This window comes from Sinocyclocheilus anshuiensis, unplaced genomic scaffold (assembly GCF_001515605.1).
Source record: "Sinocyclocheilus anshuiensis isolate Anshui unplaced genomic scaffold, SAMN03320099.WGS_v1.1 scaffold346, whole genome shotgun sequence".
Lineage (NCBI taxonomy): Eukaryota > Metazoa > Chordata > Actinopteri > Cypriniformes > Cyprinidae > Sinocyclocheilus > Sinocyclocheilus anshuiensis.
This window is the reverse complement of record NW_015546048.1, coordinates 23,927-44,902: the sequence shown is the minus strand read 5'-3', so window position 1 is coordinate 44,902 and position 20,976 is coordinate 23,927. Positions and strand designations below refer to the sequence as shown.

The window sequence follows — 20,976 nt, the reverse complement described above, 5'->3', positions numbered from 1 at the left end:
TAGGAAAAAGCCTTTTTTCTCCTGAACTGAAGCCTTTTTTCATTCACGCAGTGAAACTGCATGGCCATTGGGTCGTGCAGTGTATTAAAAAACGAACGAATGGCTAGGCAGTGGAGCTGCACGAGCCTATGGCGACGAAGCCCGCCAAGTCTGCCAAAGCCCGCCAGAATGGGCGGGGCATCTGGCTATATAAGCGGGCGTTCGCATTTGTGTGTGTGTCACTGAGCCCCGCCTCCCCCGCGCTTGTGTTTCTCTCCTCCCAGTTACTCGGAGGTAGAAATGACAAACTCGCGGGTATGAACGATCAGGCTTGAGTGATTTAATGCCGCAAAGCCCCCGCATGCATCACTCTCCACGCAGCTCTTTGATCTGCCAGTGTGTTTACACGTGGGGATCGGCGCCCCCTCTTTGTCGAGCGGCTCAATCTTCCTGGGCGGTTTGGAGCAGAACGTTGTCACCAGTGATTCAATATCGCTGACAGCTTTGTATTTGAACGCGCCTCTCGCCTGGGCCACGCCAACGCTGAGGCTGTGCTGCTGAGACAGACCGCTCTTACAACGAGAGGTCATGTCTCACTCTGCTTTGCTCGCGGCTCAATTTCTTCAATGAAGACGGCCCTGCCCCTCCCCTCATCCGCTACAAGCGGATTTGAGAGAATGCGTGCAGCATTTTTGATCTGCCAGAGTGTTTACACATAAAGATCATCAAAACTCCTCTTCTAATGAGTGGTTTGATCTTTTTAGGTGGATTAAAAGAGAATGCTGTCACTAATGATTATTATCACTGACAGCTTCAAATTGAACGCGTCTGGGCCACGCCCACGCTGAGGCTGCGTGCACGGGGGCTGACTGCTCTGCTATGAGAGCATTAAGTCTAGCGAAGCATTTTTTGAAAGCATTTTCAGGGAAAGCAAATTTCCTCTTCTGAGTGTGGGGTCCCCATACGGCGACCAGCCTCTCAATTTAATCCAACCCCTTGTCACACGGGCTGAGGCCTGTCGGGCCATCCCTGTAGTGCCAATCTGGGTGTTGGAGATAATAAAACGAGGTTATTCACTGCAATTCGCTCGAATACCTCAGCTCGTTCTCACCTCAGCTTAGACCAAAGACGCACACGTCCTGCGCTCAGAGGTGATGAATTTGCTGGTGATAGGAGCCGTAGAAACTGTTCCCCCAGCTCAGAGCGAGTCAGGCTTCCACAGCCGCTACGTCCTCGTCCCCAAAAAGGATGGTGGCCTCCGGCCCATCCTCGATCTCAGACACCTGAATCACGCCCTCATGAAAAGGTCATTCAGGATGACTATGCTGAAACAGATCCTTGCGCAAATTCGCTCAGGAGACTGGTTCTTTTCGCTGGACGCATACTGGCCCCCTGCACTTTTACGAAGTGCATGGATGTGGCTCTCTCCCCTCTGAGACAGGTGGGAATCCGCATTCTCAATTACCTCGACGACTGGCTCGTTCTGGCCCAGTCAGAGGCAGAATTAATATCACACAAGACCCTCCTCTGGCAGGCTTGGCGGGCTTCGTCGCCATAGGCTCGTGCAGCCCCGCTGCCTAGCCATTGGTTCATTTTTTAATACACTGCACGAACCAATGACAGTGCAGTTTCACTGCGTGAATGAAAAGTTGCTCTTGACAGTGCGTCATAGCATGCGTTTGCGTTTTCGTGTGGATGGAGATTTTTTTAAAAACAGAAGAAGGAAAAACTCCGTTTTTACAAAATACCCGTGTACGTGTGGACATGGCCTTAAGGCGATAGTTTTGAACACTGGCTGGTTATGTACTTCCTCAAATATTGATTTCGGATAATTTTTAACCAAAAAAATTACCGGACTGCAGAATAGCCTAGTAGCCGGGACAACTTCTTTATGTTTACAGAAGTGACGTAATGACGCAGTGCCATGCTTGAATTTCCTGCGAAAACCTACCCGTACTGTTCAAATTAGAAAACATTATTATAAGCTTACCGTTGTGAATCGGGCTAAAGTAAGGCGATAGTTTCGAGCACTGGCTGGTTATGTACTTTCTCAAATATTGATTTCGGATAATTTTTAACCAAAAAAAGTTACGGACTGCAGCTTTAACTAATCAATTATTCTTAATAAAAAAGACATTATATATCTAAAATGTATTATCTATTTTAAAAACAGTGGTACTGAAGGCGCGTAATGTCATCTGATTCTAGCGAATGTAACTTATATCTTTCATCTTACTATTTTGTCGAAAAAGCAGAAGCCCAGGAAGTCGAGGACTAGGACTATATGCACCAGAATCCCAGAACAAGATTCAAGAAACATTGTGAGCAAATGCAAAAGCAAGTGCAAAGCAGAACAATGTGCCAGTCACTGTCTAAATGTACCATAGTCCAATATGAATTGCAGCATATTAATGCTGCATATACATGTGCATCTCAATAAATTAGAATGTCGTGGAAAAGTTCATTTATTTCAGTAATTCAACTCAAATTGTGAAACTCGTGTATTAGTTGAATTACTGAAATAAATGAACTTTTCCACGACATTCTAATTTATTGAGATGCACCTGTATGTGCTCTGTTAGACAGTTATATACAGTTTTACATTTCAAAATGACATCAAAATGTATCTGTGCTATAATCATCTTATACCATATAGCTAAAAGTAGGAAAAACATGAAGCAGCAGGGGAACATCAGAGCATCCCACATCACTTTTTTTTAATACAATGACACTACAGACATCAACAGAGATCAATGGAATTTACTACTTTTTATATCACATACGTAAATGTAGCTACTGGCTTTAGTTCATCCAAAGCATCAATTACTGATTAATTTATACATACAGGTGCATCTCAATTTATTAAATACACGAGTTTCACAATTTGAGTTGAATTACTGAAATAGATGAACTTTTCCACGACATTCTAATTTATTGAGATGCACCTGTACTTTAATGCCTGCTAGTAATTTTACAAGAGAGTCGCGATTCATGAGGTAAGAGACTAACTACTTACATCAAAAGTAGACATTAAGATTTCAAATGCACGATCTGTACTTGTTAAATCTGTTCAAACGTGAGTTGTGCAGACTGTTTGCAAGCGATCCAAAGGTGTCATGCTGAACGTGAAATGCGCTTTTGCCCCTAGTGGAGCGGATGGCAAACTGCACTTCAGTATCTAGCTAGCGGAGGAGTTTACAGTCTTTATCTCGTCACTGTAACATAAATATGATTATTTTATATGAGTTTGGGTTGGTGGAGGCGTCTACTCTTAATGCCTAAGTGTCCCAGATTGATACCAGTTTCGTCACGTGCTACTTGTTACTTTTCCCAATGCTGGTGTGGTGGAACAGAGCCATTTAAGAAAGCGCGTTTTAATTATCTTACAGAGATTACAGACTCATATTTTGTATTTAAAGACTGCAAGTATTATATACCATTGATAAACACATTCTTATTTTACAATAAGAAAAAAAAGTGACGTTGCATTCTCACATCTGACAAGTATTTTCTGTCTGTGGATATGCTATGGTTGTTTAATAACGTCGCAGAACTTAAGGGAGGAAACAGGTCAGCAGAAGGTTTCTATGAGAAACAGACTGCAGACCGTGTTATCCGCCACAACACACAGTAATAGATCACAGATTTCTGGGTGGATAATCTCATCATGGACAGATGTCACATGCAGCACAGCAGATAAACAGACCTCATCCAGGCATTTACTGCACAGACTAATCCTCTGTTTTGAGCTTTATGACAATCTCTCCACGTGGACACATTTACAATGCACTCTGATCTGAGTGGTCAAAAAGTTTATCTCCTTATCGAGGTTAATTTTGGGTAAAGGTACATTAAAGTAATGTGTGTGTGTGTGTGTGTGTGTGTGTGTGTGTGTGTGTGGAGACGTTTATATATATAAATATATATAATATTATATATGTAACCAAAGCTGGTTACAATCAGTGTACATGGTAAATTTACCCAGCAAGTGCACAACTGATCCACAGTAATCAGGGCTATATGACTACACTGCAGGTTGATGCGGCAGAATAATGCATTTGGCATTATTTACATTACAAATATGTCATGATTGCTATTGTTATGAGATATTATTAAAATGAGTTAAGAGCGCAGTCGAAGATCAACTTTTGCTCTGTTGGTGTTATTTAACATGTTCCATTGCACCATTTTGGTAATTTATTGTAGGGGATGCCAGGGCTATTCATAACACGGCAAGTTAAATGCAATAAATCTCTGCAATCACAATCATGGCAAGCTAGAGCAATGACACTCAGCACATGCTTTTATTAAAACATACAAAAAAAAATTAAATAATAATATATATATATAATGCTAATAATGTTTTATTTAAAGTCATTTCGAGAGATTTAAGGCATTCCTCTTTCAGCAAAATGGAGCAACTATTATAATTCTAGACACACAAACACACACACACACACACACATTATAAGAATTCTAAAGGGAGACACACACATACACACACACACACACTATTTATTGCACACATTTACCTCATAAACCTTTCTTATGTCTCAAAAGTCAAGAAACAGCTTATTTAAATCAATAAACAGATAAAAACATTAAACTAAATGAACATTATGAAACAGGCAATAAATGCACATCAAAGAAGTAGAAATGGACGTGATTACAGTTTTTTTTTTAAATGCCTACACACAGTTTTTTAAACTATGGCTCCATTTCTCAAAACTCTACACACAAAACCACAAAACACACACACAACACGCAAAACATCACACATATCTTGCAAAAGCAAACACTTCATTCAAAACTATTTTAAATCTTCTACACGCCAAACTACACACAGATGTGAAAAATGTATAACACTACTCTCGTGTGTCTTTTGCTTGTTCAGAGTGCAGTGGAGTGCACAGGAGTTTGTCATAGCACATGCATATGCACAAATACACCAGTATGCATGTACAACTACATTTTACACAGTTATGCAACTGACTGAATCAGTACTGAACTGACTGTATAATGACACTATTGACTTGTTAGAGCTTCTTTACAGCAGAATTTGAATTCGATACTATTGTGAAGCTGCTGTGAAACAATCTATATTGTATAAAGTGCTTTAGAAATAAAGTTGACTTTCTGACTTGGCTTGTATGCATATTCAGTGTATATATGTATGTGTGTGTATGTATGTACTGTACATATACACACACATATACACACACATAGTATATAATCATACACATATATCTCTCTCTCTCTCTCTCTCTCTCTCTCTCTCTCTCTCTCTCTCTCTCTCTCTCTCTCTCTCTCTCTCTCTCTCTCTCTCTCTCTCTCTCTCTCTCTCTCTCTCTCTCTCTCTCTCTCTCTATATATATACATACACACACACACACACACACACAACATAAACAGAAATGTAGGGGTTAAAAATAATTTCTTTCTCAAAACACTGGGTTTTGTGAACAAATTATATATGTGTTTTCACACATGATCACTGGGTGTAGGTCATCAGTAAATGAGTGTGGCATTTAAATGGCATTGTTTCCCAAATAAAACAAAAGAGCTGTTAGTTGAATGATGTGTGTAATACTGTTTAGAGTTTTGCAAAAAGTTTGTTTCACAATAGCAACATGAGTTTAAAGCATGTAATGCGCTTGTAGGGTTGCAGACTTGGCTATTGTGAAGCTGCTGTGAAACAATCTATATTGCCTAAATAAAGTTGACTTTCTGACTTGGCTTGTATGCATATTCAGTGTATATATGTATGTGTGTGTATGTATGTACTGTACATATACACACACATATACACACACATAGTATATAATCATACACATATATCTCTCTCTCTCTCTCTCTCTCTCTATATATATATACATACACACACACACACACACACACAACATAAACAGAAATGTAGGGGTTAAAAATAATTTCTTTCTCAAAACACTGGGTTTTGTGAACAAATTATATATGTGTTTTCACACATGATCACTGGGTGTAGGTCATCAGTAAATGAGTGTGGCATTTAAATGGCATTGTTTCCCAAATAAAACAAAAGAGCTGTTAGTTGAATGATGTGTGTAATACTGTTTAGAGTTTTGCAAAAAGTTTGTTTCACAATAGCAACATGAGTTTAAAGCATGTAATGCGCTTGTAGGGTTGCAGACTTGGTCTAAAGATTAGGTATATGAGTGAATGTTTTCAATGAGTGGGCTTCAAGTACCACTTTTAGTGTCTAAGCATGTAATAAATAGCGTAGGCAATTGGTTAATGAATAGTTAATTTGTTAAAAACGTGAAAGCGTTACCAATTTGTAATTTTAATAAAATCTACAGACTTTGCTATATAACCGCTAAATGTGCGGTGCATGCAGAGAGAGTGTGTGTGTGTGTGTGTGTGAGTGACTGAGCACACTTGTTCAGTGTGGGCTGTGCAGCTTTAAAGTGCTCGCTCCATGATGCCTTGCGGTGTCCCGCTAGCGCTCACTCTATTTACTCGCTTGAGAGCAGAGCTGCTGCTGCTGATGTAACGGGCCACACTCAACTTCAGCGCGCGGACCCTCCTAACCGGACTACATTTACGGACATCAAATGAAGGCAGTCTTTACGAAACACTGAAAGGAAAACCACATCATCTGCTTAAATCTCGGTTCTGCTCTGGCGGAGCTAAGTGGACCCGGACTGAGGATTGTAGCGGTCCGGGACTGCAGACACACGCAGGTACGGAAACGATTTCAAATAAACGTCTCCGCACCGTGTTTTGGACCGTCGGGAAAGCCCGAGAGAAGGGCGACATGTATTTCATGTGTTTTCATGGGGCATCTTTAAATACTAGTTGTGACGGGATGCGTTACACGAACGCGCTGGAGAACAGACGCATGACATGAGACTGACTGTGTGTGCTGTCAATGTCAGGGCTTTATCACCAGCCCAGATCTACTGATATGCGTTTCAACGGGTTAAATGACAGTGTGATGGTCAGTGTTTTCAATCAGATCAGCAGCAGGCCCGCAGCCCCTCCTAAACTTACAAACACACAGCACTGCATCCCATAAACACTAACTACGACTGGAGGTTTTATAGTAAATTTCATCAATGAGTCAATATTAGACATAATAAGGGACTGGGGCTAGTTGTCACAGTGGTTGTATCTGAGTATTTATAAGGTTTTGAATCAAAATGTGTTAAGCTATTTAATGGTATGGTCCATTGTCACTTACCCCAAATTGTGTGACAACATGCCCCTCTGTTGTGTATTTGTGTAAACCTTAAGTTATGTGCCAATACAGAAATTGCTTTCAAAAGCATTCACTGGAGCAAAAGTGCGGCAACTAGCCCCAGTCTTACTGTTAATATTCTTAAGATCAGTAGTGCACATTTAAGTATGAATGTGTGAAATATTTGAATCAGTTTCCTGACAACGCAATTATTGAAATGCATACTAATATGTTCAGTGGACAGTTCCCCCAAAAATGACAATTCTGTCACCTTATTTTTCACCTTATTTTTTCAAATAAATTTTTTGTGAATGTGTGACTTCCGATTCACTAGCAGCTATATGTAAATAACTAAAAGAATAACAAAGTGCAGTAAATAGATTTATGATTATGATAATAATAAAAAAAAAATAAAAAAATTCTAATTTGCAACATCAAGCAGCATAACATAACAGACTCTTTTTGAACACCTAAAACAAGTAGAAGTGGCTGACACTGCATCCCATAAACACTAACTACGACTGGAGGTTTTATAGTAAATTTCATCAATGAGTCAATATTAGACATAATAAGGGACTGGGGCTAGTTGTCACAGTGGTTGTATCTGAGTATTTATAAGGTTTTGAATCAAAATGTGTTAAGCTATTTAATGGTATGGTCCATTGTCACTTACCCCAAATTGTGTGACAACATGCCCCTCTGTTGTGTATTTGTGTAAACCTTAAGTTATGTGCCAATACAGAAATTGCTTTCAAAAGCATTCACTGGAGCAAAAGTGCGGCAACTAGCCCCAGTCTTACTGTTAATATTCTTAAGATCAGTAGTGCACATTTAAGTATGAATGTGTGAAATATTTGAATCAGTTTCCTGACAACGCAATTATTGAAATGCATACTAATATGTTCAGTGGACAGTTCCCCCAAAAATGACAATTCTGTCACCTTATTTTTCACCTTATTTTTTCAAATAAATTTTTTGTGAATGTGTGACTTCCGATTCACTAGCAGCTATATGTAAATAACTAAAAGAATAACAAAGTGCAGTAAATAGATTTATGATTATGATAATAAAAAAAAAAATAAAAAAAAATTCTAATTTGCAACATCAAGCAGCATAACATAACAGACTCTTTTTGTACACCTAAAACAAGTAGAAGTGGCTGACAAAGTGTTTAAAATGCCACACCCGTTCTTATGTTAAAAATAAGGTGGATAGTAAATGACATATAATGCATTAGGCATTATGTAATGTTGCTAAATGATGTATTATTTTAAAGTTATGAACGTGATCATCAAACAGTCTTAAACAACTGAACACAACACAAACAACTCAGGCTCCAACACCTTCAAAGTTTACATACTGTCATACAAACTGCAAAGTTATATGCATTCTTATTAATAGATAGGACTGTTTTTGTTAAGCTGGCTTGATTACAAACCGACTATCAGAACTTACACAAGAATAAGCAGTAGAGCCCAAACGGTTGTATATGCCTTTGTTATTAAGGTAATGTGCTTTACAGCAGGTTTTAATTTATGTTTATCTGCATCAGATTTAAATGTTCTACATGTCCACTCTCTCAATTTTACTGACAATTATGATAAATTCACCCCTCTTTTATAGAGCTGCTTGCTTACTGACACTTTGTGACGTGTGTAAAACCAAAGGGTGCCTTCATACTAAAACTGTTGTTTGTTAGGGATACGGGTCCTAGACCACATTCCAGAAGCATCTTATTATCACATATGATGATCTAGAACAAATTCAAGAGTGTTTCAGCGATAACCAAGTGAATATTTAATGAATACATTGCTTATTTATTGGACAAAATTGAACTATGTTGAAATTTTTTGTACATTAGTTCATTTTCAACATACTGCTTTCAACCACTCCTTCAGGCATAGCAGGCAGGGCAAGGCCAATCAAAAATAGATCAGACGGAGTCATCTTAGTAGCCAGGATATTGTGCAAACACAGGATTTGTATGTGCATTTTCTTTTAGCTGTCGGACACCACCTTCCTCTGCCTCACTCATAGATCTGTTTACACATGCCTCATTCACAGAACTGACTCGCTCGCAACCAATTACACATACCTCAGCCACTCATTACACACGCTCTTATATGACAACAGCTGGCTCATCAAACACCCACTGATCAAATCTGCTGATCGTGGATAACATGAACGTGCTAAATAACTCCAGCGCAAGACCTACCAGAGGAAGAGAGAAGAAAGTGATTGAGAGCTGAGGAGAGCAGGAAAGCCGATGGAAGACTGAGTAGACAACAGTACAGAGGTAGTGAGATGTGGAACTGTGATGAGAGATGGATATGTAATATCATGAATAAATGCATGACAATGCAGATCAGGATCTGATGTAGGCTGCAGAAAGCTTTTGATGGATTACCGGTAGGCAGACGAGATCTGCACCCAAAGATTTCCAGTTCTACTCATTGATAGTTTATAAAATGCCGAAAATGTTTGGTCTGTGTGTACAGTATGTGTGTAACCACAGGACTGTGTGAATGAAGTTTAGGGTCTCTCAGGAATTTCAGATAAACCATCCCTGCATTTCTAATAAAAGTGCATGTCATAGTTCACAGACAGTTCACTTCCCTCTTTTGAACCTACACTGTCCACCTCAAGGATATGAAGGGATTTGTCTGCTGTGCAATAAGAATACAATGGCAGAAAAAGAGAGAAAATCGCCTTTTTACATGTATGTTAGGATATGTGCGCAATGTGCGATAAATTTCATAATCAGCATAGTATACATACTGCGCGCATACAGTGCGATTTTTTTCTAACTGCACATACTCTATACATTCAGCTTATTTTGCATTAATTAGTTTGTCTGCAAAGTGGCAACACTGGCCAGGCTGTTGTTTCTCAGTCGAAAAAGAAACAGATAAGATAGAACAACAACAAATTATTGGAGACAGAACAACTAAATAATTGGTGCTTTATGTGTCACCTCAAATTGTGTTGCAGAAAGGTGTGCATTCACTTATCCGAGCATTCAGATTGGTAGAAGATACCAATCTGAACGCTCAGATTGAGCCAGAACACTCTAGTAACCACATAGAAACACAATTCTGAATTGGAAACCACTTCGAACACCTTATACTAGTGGCATTGTGGTGGTGTTTTTTTTTTTCTTTCTACGGGCAAGGCATTCAAAAATGTAAAAATCTAGTTTTAACATATTATTTAAATGCCTATGCAATGGCAAAGTTTACAAGCAATGACTGTCAAACTATCTAAAGAAAACATCTCATAAAGGGTTGTTTAAACATAGTTCTCACATTATTTAACAATGAATGCCGAAGGAGAAATGTTTACTATACATTGTAAAGAGAAACAAGATTAAGCTCTTTCTTCCTCAAAAGCAGAATTATTATTTTGTTAAAATAACCTAAATTAAACTTTATGTTGAACTGCATGGTATGCATACAGCCAGCATCCCTTCCCCCACATTGTTGTGTGTGATAAAGCCACTTACTGTGACATTCACCTCAGACTAAAGTTACTTTGAGTTAATGAATGGGGTTTCTCATCCTCAAATGAGGCTGTACTGACAAACAATTTTATTTTAAATGGCTTTAATTCAGTGTCAGTTTGTGACTCATTGGTGCGTTGATCAGCTGGGAACCCCTGACAGGACAAAGTTATACAGAGGGACATGGACAAAAGTTAAAATAAAGAGATTGTTCCTTAATTGCTGGTGTTTGTTAGTTCCCAGGCCGGTCACAGCCGGCCATGTGAGAGATTCACAAAGCTGCGAAAGCATCACTATGGAGATGGATTGTTTGTGTCCAGTCATGCTGTGAGGCCTGCAGGGGTGGGCGTCTCTCCAGCAGACCTCTGTGTTTGTCTGGACCATTGTTAGAACAGCCCCCACTACAGTCCACCCACACCGTTAGGGTCCTGAGGAGTTTTTCGAGTGCTGTAGATAAAACCAAGAATTACAGCGACTAAAATGCTAGACAGCAGAACAAGCTTTCATCTCAAAATGTGTCTCTGAAACAGCAGACCTGTTGAAAGATCTAGAATATGTTGTACTGACCATAGTCAAGGTAGACACCAAGTTTAATTTGACACAAGTTTTGCTGAATAAACAATTGACACTAAATTATACAACAGACCAACATATTGAAAGGACTGTGCTGCCAACCCTAACCTCTTAGTTTCAATTCGTGCCAACAAATATGACAGCTACTCCGAGTAGTTTTATAAACTTTTGACTGTTATATTCAACAGCCCTGAGTTAGTATAGCAGAATGGATGGACAACATTGACATGACAGAGCATGTGAGAGCACTACAGCATGCAGGGAACGTTACACCCGATGGGGTTACAGTTGCATCCAGCTATATGTGCTGTACTGATCTGTGTTTACAGACGTCAGACATGTGAGTCGACTGGAATGTGAGTTTAGACGTGTTACATCTCCTTAGCAGCTGTCTTGGCTGTACCTTACACCGACAGGCCACCAAAACCTTGAGTTTGTTAAATTTAGCCCCGGGTCATGGAGCCAAAGCTCGTCAGGAGCAGATGCCTGTATCATGTATATAAAGTTAAACACAGATTCTGCAGCTGACACATAATACTGTTGGGGGTAGGGCTTTGATGCAGTGTTTAAAACATACAAGAAAACAACACCACTTAACTGTATGCCGCTTTGCTGGATGGGTAGGACTGAACTGAATTAACAAGTTCGTGAGAGATTTCTAAAGCAGAAGTGAATGATTACACTTCCTGGCCTGATGTCTCTGCCCGAGAGAGACCGATTAGAACATGATGTCAAGAGTATCAAAACACACACCAGGACAGAATTAAAACAAGATATTTAGAAAGTGTGAGTGATGCTTGCACATGCAAAAGCTAGGATGTTGTGGGTGGTTGCTAAGCAGTTCTAAGCTGTTTTAAGTGCATTTCAAGGTGGTTACTATAGGGTGTTCCTTGTGGTTGCTATAGATGGTTACGTACTGTCCCAAGTCAAAAGAACCCAACCCTCTGTTTCTGTTATTCTTGCTTGGATACCCCCTTCAATTTGGGATTTTTTTATATCATCCACCAGGTAATCCAATAATTTAAGGTTGACATGAAATGGAAATTTACCCTATTTTGTAAGTGTATCTTATTCATCTGTTACGTCCTTTCTAGTCTAGAGTATTTGTGGGAGGCATAACAACGAAAAGTAAATTAAAATGGATTAAAGTAATGATTCACCTTGGCTGGGACTTCTCCAATCATTTAGTTCACTTAAACCCGTTTCTTGCATTCAGATCTGCCTCCATTCAATCAGCAACTGATGGACAGAACCCCCTGCCTTACATTTCTACTTTTTTTTTTCTTTTTCGATTTGTTTCACTCGGATGTACATCACAATACAGAATAAGAGATGCCGCTATTGTCTTTACATTGCAACTTTAATACATTATAGTGCACCCTTCCTCAACAGGTTTCACATTATGAGGTATTTTAATATCCATAGCACACATTTAGGGATGATATCTGTGCCATTTGAGGGAATAATTAGGGTTAGGGGTTTGCTGAAACTGTATTTGCGTAGTGTTGACATACTGATTGCACTATGCTGATATCCAGTTATCATGGATATCAGCTGGGTGTTAGATGGCATATCAAGATATTGCCCACTGCCCATCAGAGACCACTTTAGATTTCAGCAGCCCAAACACTCCTGGAGACAGAATGAGAGACAAACAGAGGACTGTCTCTCTTCACAACACACACTTATTAGACTTATTACCTGTCAAGGGTGTAAAGCTCATCTCACTTATCCTTTATGAGTGCGTCTCATGGGAGTGGGCGCCATCCATACTGTTCACACAGGCCTGTTTGGACCAGTTCATCTGCTTGAGCGGTTCATACCTAAATAAATCACTCTCATCACTCAGTACACTGCCACAGAGGAGGACAGGCATCAGTCTATACCAAAGTTTTCATTACCAATGATATGAAGTAAATAAAACGTGCACAACAAAAACATTTGTTGCAACAATAATATTTATCTGACAACACATCTGGAATTGGGAGTTTTAAACATATTCTGTGTGGTATTTGTGTTAACATACTTTGTTTAAGTGATCTTTTAATGCAGGGGTCTTAAACTCAAAATACTTAGTTAAGAGTGTTCTGCATTGAGGGCAGTTGAACAGTTTTTTTTTTCAACTATCCATTTTGACTATACATAATATTGATACATATAAGATAATTGATCCAAAAGAATGAATTCACTCTTATCAGACTCTAATATCTATCTATCTATCTATCTATCTATTGTTATATATATATCAAGACAGGCGGGCAAAATAAAGTGGTTGGGGTAGCTTCGCGGTGTATCATAAAAACAGGATGTCCATCAACTAGTCACACACTGCAACTGGCTCATCCAGTGTAGATATTTCCAGCATAACAATCCTTAAGAGAACAACAGGATAACAAAAAAGGCCAAACCACAGTGCAGTACGTGAAAATTTATTTGAGGATAATATCAAATCAGGGCTTGTGTGAGCAAGCTGGGTGTAAAACTTTAGAACTGCAGCACACTTTAGAAACCCTCCCTACACAAGGCGCTAAAGATGCCGTCTGCCAGACTATGGATGGAGTATCATAAAGAACCAAGTGCTAGTAAGGTCACTGTTATTGAAGAAGGCTCTGAATACAGAGAGGTATTTATAGTTAAATCATTTCTTATGTAAGTGGAATTAGCACAAACAGTTCTTTGGTCTTTCAAGCAGTGATAAGAGCAGCATGCAGACCAGAGAGCGAGTAACGGGTGCCTGCAGAGGTGAGGAATGACATCATCCAGATGAGAGGCATGGAGCTGAAGGTATGGGTGGATGGAGTGCAGCGCATCGTCTGCGGGGTCACAGAAGTCACCACATGTCAAGAGGTTGTCATCGCTTTGGCACAAGCAATAGGTGAGACACTAAATTTAATATAGAACACAATGTGCCCTAATCATCTGTATAGGCATATTTAGACCCAAATAGGGTTTTGGTCACTTTTACATACGGTGAATAACTTGTACCACAATTTTTAACAGAACTTCTTTCCTTTTTTTTTTTTGCATGTTCCCTTCCAAGCTCCTTCCTCCTTTGTTCCTCCTTTCTTCTGTTTTTTTACACAACATAACTCTCACTATGGTTGTCTCCTTGACAACAAACCCTCTTTGAGATCAGCGATTGGAGCAGTGAAATGCAGTATTGTCCCTTCTAGTCTCTGAGTTCGACCCTATCACCCCATACTAGAAAAAATGAGACTGTGTCTTATTTCATTATTTCATGAATAAGTGCAGTCTCTGTGCCACTGAGGTGCCTGATCTCTGGTGAATGTTGGATGAATTTCCTTTGGAAAGTTAAATCTTATAAGCTTGTATGTCTGCTTGCTTCTCTGTTTAGCCATACCGTTTTATTAAAGTTGAAGTGTGTAGTGTAGTATGTTAAAATATTTTAGTCTAACCATATGTAAGTCATTCATAGGTTAATTTTCCAAGAGCATAAAGGATATGGCTTTGCTAACGAACAATGCTGTGTTTGTTTGAATATCCCGACAAAGTAACAGAGGCTCAACCAGTGGCCTGATTTTGGAGCGGGACTACCTGTTTGGCTGAATAATGACAGATTGGGGGAATGTTTGGGAAACTTGTTCGAATACAATCATTATTTTTGCAATTCAGATTTTTGACGCTTAAGCAGAAATTACACTTTAACTGAAACTAGAAGCTACAACTGGCAGTACAGAGCAAATTACACATATTTTATTCAATGTCTATAAAGCGTTGATAATGTAAAAGTATTGTATTGCAGGGCGGACTGGTCGCTACACACTGATTGAAAAATGGCGCGAGACAGAGAGGCACCTGGCGCCCCATGAGAATCCTGTAGTTTCTCTGAATAAGTGGGGTCAGTACGCTAGTGATGTGCAGTTGGTGCTTCAACGTACAGGCCCATCTCTGAGTGAGCGCCCCACCTCGGACACCTCTGCAAGAGCCCCTGAGCGCAGCTTATACCGCCAAAGTCTCCCTCCCATGGCAAAGCTCCGCCCCACAGCCAACGACCGTTCTCTCAAACGTCGTGAACCAAAACGTAAGTCCCTCACTTTCACCGGTGGTGCCAAGGGGTTACGTGACATCTTCGGGAAGAATCGTGAGGGTGAGACCAAGCAGAGAACGGTAAACACAAACCGCAGCAGCACTCCGGCGGAGTTGTCCTGCCTGGTGCAGTTGCAGAAGGACAAGTTGTGCATCCTAGAGCAGAAACTGCAATGCTGCGAGACTGAGTTGCAGCAGCAATTGACGGAGGAAGAAGAAGAGGAGCTGGTCAAACTAGAGCAGCAGGTCCGTAGGAATGAGGCGGAGATGAAGGAGCATGAATTCTGGGAGAATGAGCTGAAGATTGAGCAGGACAATGAGAGGCAACTTCGTGAGCAGCTGCAGGAACTGCGCAGTCGTGTACAGGAGTGCGAGGAGCAACTGGGAGAGTACCTGGCACGTATTCAGTGCATGGAAGCAGGGCTGGAGGCAGAGTGCCTGCAACAAGAGCTGATGGAGACACAGCTAGCGGATGAAATGGAGGTCCGGTCGCGACTGGATAAGGCTTGTGCCGAGCTGGACATGCAAGTGCAGCAGGCTGCAAGACTGGAGAGCAGCTGCAGAGCTGTGGAGCTCTCACTTGGCCAGTCAAACATTAGACTACAGGTGAGATCGCCTGAAGGAAGATCACAATTCACTTAAACTAACAGTTGAAAGTGATAAGAATTGACTTGCTTTCACAAGTAGATATTTTGTTGTGGACCAAATCTATTTGACATCAAGTCTAGTTGATTTGGTTAGTGTGAAGTTGTTTTCCAAAATCAGGTACACAACAGTAAACCAAGTATTAAAGTTTGTAGTTTGTATGAAAGCAATTTGTCCAAAATAGTAGAAGTGAATTACTACTGATGACTTGGGGAGCATGCAGAGGTGGAATAGTGTAAGCATTTCCAACATATTTATATCTCATAGCTCAGGGCTGTTCAGTCCTGATACTGGAGGAACACTATCTTGCAAAGTTTAGCTCAAATCCTAATAAAACACACCTGAACCAGGTCTTCAGGATCACTAAAAACTTCCAGGCAAGTGTGTTGGTGCAGGTTGGAGCTAAACTCTGCAGGAAATTGGCCCTCCAGGAGCAGGATTGGACAATCCTGTCATAGCTGTTCCATCAGAGAGCAGTATGGAGGATGGAGGAAATACTCAAGTGCTATTCTGTGCATATAAAGTTTTGGTAGTAAATCCAATGTTCTCTAACCAAGTGTGACATCAACCTATGAAGCAAAGTACTAATGAATGGCCAGTACTTTGTTCCATACAGTACAAGCATGGCTCTGCTGAAATCGTGTGAACTGCAGCTGTTTGTTTTGGACTCTTTGGCCTTAAGTTCCAACAATGCTACTAATCGGCTTTGCAGCATGTTAAGGGAGCTGGGTGGGGGTGGAGGGTAATGGTCACGGATATTATGTAAAAGATCTTTGCCAGAGCTTACAGATGAAGTGAAGGAGCAGGATGTCCCAGTATAGTTTGTATTCACCAGGAATGTTACACAACACAGATACACTTGTATTTAGAGCACTAAATTCTCTCTGGACCATCGAAGTAACAAATGATAGTAAGGCAGGTTTTGGAGCACACTCTTTTGGCCCCTCTCTTTCTTTAAAAAAATGTGAACAGTACGAAAAGGGGAATTTGTCTGTTTTGGTGGTTAGATTTTTTTAAACCTTTGATTGTTTCATTTAGGAGAGACAGCAGGAACTGGAACAGTTAACTAAGGAGCTGAGGCAGGTGAACCTTCAACAGTTTATTCAACAGACTGGCACCAAAGTAACAGTTCTACCAGCAGACCCTGGTGAGGAGGAAGCCAACACAGGTACAAACACAGACATACTTTGTTTTGTTCTTCATTTAACCTAATGTAACCAACCTATAACGTATATTTCTAAACTCTAAAACACAATGCGCCAATTTTAAAGTGTACTTTACAGGTAAAGTCACTCTTTGTTTTATCTATGTAGAGTCAGAAAATCAGTCTGGATCTCTGAAGCGGCTTGGATCAGCTCGACAACTTCCCGCTGAACTACGAGCTCTGCAGAGACCGCTGAACACGACCTTTAACCCAGAAGGCATCTACGTCTGATTTTGCACCCGGCATCAACATTTAAACAAAATCTGCACTTCCTCTATGACTCCATATCACTCTGAGACCATGAAGATTTCCTTTGGAGAGATCATACTCCCTGGAATTATAGTAGTGTATGTTGTTTGCTTTACAGATTCATCAACAAGCAGTGAGTGTTTTTACGGTGATGATTGCTTCCTCTTGATGGCTGTTTGACTAATCTAACCAAATCAGTGCTTTCTCCAAATCATACAAAGACATCTCCAGCTGAATGTATGCTCACTTTCACTGGACCCAAAGCGCAGTAAGGCTTTGAATATGTCTTGAACATGGCAACTACTGAATTCATACAGAAAAACAGACAGAATACATGCTGCCTCAGCCTATGTTCAATCCATCAACCTTCTGGTGCAAGTTAGAAAATGCAGCATCATGATGTCTTTCATTTCTAGAATGTTTCTGAATCTCCAGGTAAACCTCATACTCAATGCGATTATGCAAGCAGCAGGAATTTTAGGGAGATGCAAAGAGATCGTTGAGGATGATAAATTATGCAGTTTATATTTTATGGCTCATAGTCGTGATGAAAGCTCAAAGAAAAGGGGTGGTGCATGTTTCGCCTTAGTTTGCACTTTATTGGCCAAAACATCTGCTGTGGAATTTTACTGAAATCTTAAAAGCTGGAGAATAATTTCCTGCGTTTGATCGCACTAATCAGGAAAACAGGTGCATGCAATATTTTAAAACAGTGTGAGAGCGAGTAAGAGAGGTGTTTTTGCATGAAAGCAGCTTGTGGCAAGTGAAATTTGTTACCTTTTGAAATGAAGCAAAAAAAAACCTGGTTTTGTGATGAGCAGCTAAATTTTAAATAGAATCCTTTTAAATTATGCAAGTACATTGTAGTTACTCACAAGTCGTAATGAGTGGCTTAGATCAATGTGTTCTTCTTAAGCTTTCAAGTGAAACTTTTTGGCCAATAAATGCATTTTATTTCTGACACTGAATAGTTTTATTTTTTTATTTAGCTGATCTCACTAAAATCCTTATATAGAGTTGGCTTTTTTTCCACATACTAGCAAATATCACACCAGCTGCATATATTTTAAGCAAATCTTTAGTGTTTTTACTAGTTTTTAGAAGTGTTTTTAAAGTGTTCTGGAAGTCATGAATATCTGCATGAATGTAAAGGTTTGTAATTGTGCGTATGTGCAAAAGGAAGCAGCTCCAAAATACTATGTTTATGACATTTTTTTTTTTTAACTGTAGTAGCACCTGCTTCCCTTAAAGCTACATTCAGATGCAGAATGACATTTATTTTTACATTTAATATGGACATAAGCAAGGAGCTCTTGGAAGCGTCTATAAGGAAGTGCTCATTTAGATTTGCTGTAGTAGCTTCCGGACTTGTTTTGATATTTTTGTAAACTAATTAAGCTTACAGATTTTTTTTCTTCTCCAGAAAACACTATTTTGCCAAAAGCCAAAATTTTAATTTTGATGTTCATGGAAGATTGAATCATTTAAACAAAAAACAGGTTTGGTTTAAAGCTTTGCTTAAAGTATCTATACATTAAAAGCAAAAACCATCTGCTTCTACATTTATGGAGTATTTTATTTTTGGAGTAGTCTTGTGTTTATTTCACATAGAACTGTTGCTCAGATGATCTGCAAAAGAGCATTCGGCTGACTTGAAGAACAAAAACATCTCTGTGTGACGAGGGGAACGTTTCAGAAGCATGCCTTACTAAAAGAAAAAAAGTAAATAGCATAGAGCAACATATCAATAAGTAGCAAAGAGGACTATTTTTAACAGATGAAAAAAATGCACAGCGCTCTCTAAACAGCTAAAATAAACTAAATGTGTTTATTTTTTTGCATTGTTAGGATGCATGCACTGACGTTCAGTTTTAAGCTTGTGTGAGAGGCCTGAGGATCCACCTATGGCACTTAATACAGGTGTAAACTCAACTGGGCTGTATTAAGGTGTAACATGGACTGCGCTAAATGCCTGTATAAATATCTGTGCAGTTGTAACAGGCTTGAAGTTTGGGACTGATGTGTGTGCATTAGAAATTAACAGTTTGTATTCTATCGCCTGCTGCTATGCACACAGGTGTGACTAAATCATTAAGCTCAGTTGAAAGTTAAGATCAGACGGCATCATGGTTTGATATCTCTGGATCACAAGTTTTAACCTTTAATGCAGTACCAAAATCCCTTTGGCCAACAGACTTCTATTTAGCTCTATTTTTAACAAATTGTGTTAAACTACTTCCTTCTTGAGAAGTGTCAGATGCCTGGAAAAGACATTGAAATGATTTATGTTGACATGTTTATCGAGCAGCAAAAACTATGCCATCAGTGGAAAAGGCGCATTAACACTGTAAAAAATTAAATAAATTTGGAATAGAGCATCGCTGTTTACTGTCTCTTTTTTTTTTTTTTGGTTGTTGCAGTCAGCAACCTAGAACTCCTTTATGTTTATGTGTGTTTAGCAAAATTATTACACAACTGGTCAATTGTGTTATTCTGTGTTCAGATATTTTTCAGTAGTTCAGATTTAGAGATTCATTCAGCCTGGCAACAGTTACAAAAAGCAACCACAAAGCTGGTCCTAAAAATATCAGAACAATCCCCGTCTCAGCTTAATGAGGGTGTCCAGCTGGTTAAAGACCTGACTAAGTTCAAACACCTTGATTTCCCTAATGGCTTCTTCCTAACAGAAGTCTGAGCTGCAGGCACTGAGAATGTTGGTTGGATTTTACTCAAATCCAATGACTGCAGGCTTCTCCAGTACAGAGGTGGAGAGTTCTGCTGAGAAAAGGAGCACTGCATGCCAGGAATCAAATCCCACATAAACAATCACTTTCACCTCTACTCAATAGGTGCAGTCTGACAGCAAGCGTTAGGATCGCATATGTCAACACCAGATGCCTCGTCCTCATAGGAGTAAAAAAACTCAACACTAACTTCCACCGTCCTCGGCTAGATTCCTCTCTTTTTCCTCATTAGAGTCAAAACACATCCAGCAAAAACATTTGGAGCCTTTTTAGGTTTTGCATGAGCTAGACTTCTATCACCTGAAGTTATTGGCACATATATGGCATCTGACCCACACGTAAAATAGGTGAGAGAAGATCCCACAACGAGTTTTCATCCATGTAAAAATACAACTGCCTTTTGGTAGTGATGAAACATTTTACAAAGTGTAAAGCAAATATGGTAGTTTTTAGCATTTCTTGCTATTTGTGTATACAGTTATACAGTAGGAGGCCATGATTGACAAGGGCCAGGGGGGCAATTTGGCCAGGACACCGGGGTTACACCCCTACTCTTTACGAGAAGTGCCATGGGATTTTTAATGACCACAGAGAGTCAGGACCTCGGTTTAAAGTCTCATCCGAAAGACGGTGCTTTTTGACAGTATAGTGTCCCCATCAGTATACTGGGGCATTAGGACCCATGCAGACCACAGGGTGAGCACCCCCTGCTGGCCTCACTAACACCTCTTCCAACAGCAACCTAGTTTTCCCAGGAGGTCTCCCATCCAGGTACTGACCAGGCTCAACCCTGCTTAGCTTCAGGGGGCAACCAGTCTTG

The 20,976-nt window shown here is 39.8% G+C and overlaps 1 protein-coding gene across 2 annotated transcripts; it reads left to right on the top strand.

The window, feature by feature from the left end:
• The first annotated feature begins 6,417 nt into the window (after nt 1-6,417).
• On the top strand, nt 6,418-19,788 carry rassf8b (Ras association domain family member 8b). Of its 2 annotated transcripts, none has more exons than XM_016500202.1 (5): nt 6,418-6,698; nt 13,960-14,142; nt 15,031-15,920; nt 16,998-17,127; nt 17,273-19,788. In XM_016500202.1, the coding sequence occupies exons 2-5, from the start codon at nt 14,031-14,033 to the stop codon at nt 17,392-17,394; spliced, it is 1,254 nt and encodes a 417-aa protein (XP_016355688.1). In that variant the 5' UTR covers nt 6,418-6,698; nt 13,960-14,030; the 3' UTR covers nt 17,395-19,788. The 2 variants fall into 2 exon arrangements, with proteins under 2 accessions (XP_016355688.1, XP_016355689.1); XM_016500203.1 differs by having other exon boundaries at nt 13,957-14,142.
• Nucleotides 19,789-20,976: the final 1,188 nt, after the last annotated feature.

Coding starts and splice junctions, on each gene's coding strand:
- rassf8b (XM_016500202.1), top strand. CDS start 14,031: ATGAGAGGCATGGAGCTGAAGGTATGGGTGGATGGAGTGCAGCGCATC. Junction 15,921..16,997: donor AGTCAAACATTAGACTACAG/GTGAGATCGCCT, acceptor TGTTTCATTTAG/GAGAGACAGCAGGAACTGGA. Junction 17,128..17,272: donor TGAGGAGGAAGCCAACACAG/GTACAAACACAG, acceptor TTATCTATGTAG/AGTCAGAAAATCAGTCTGGA.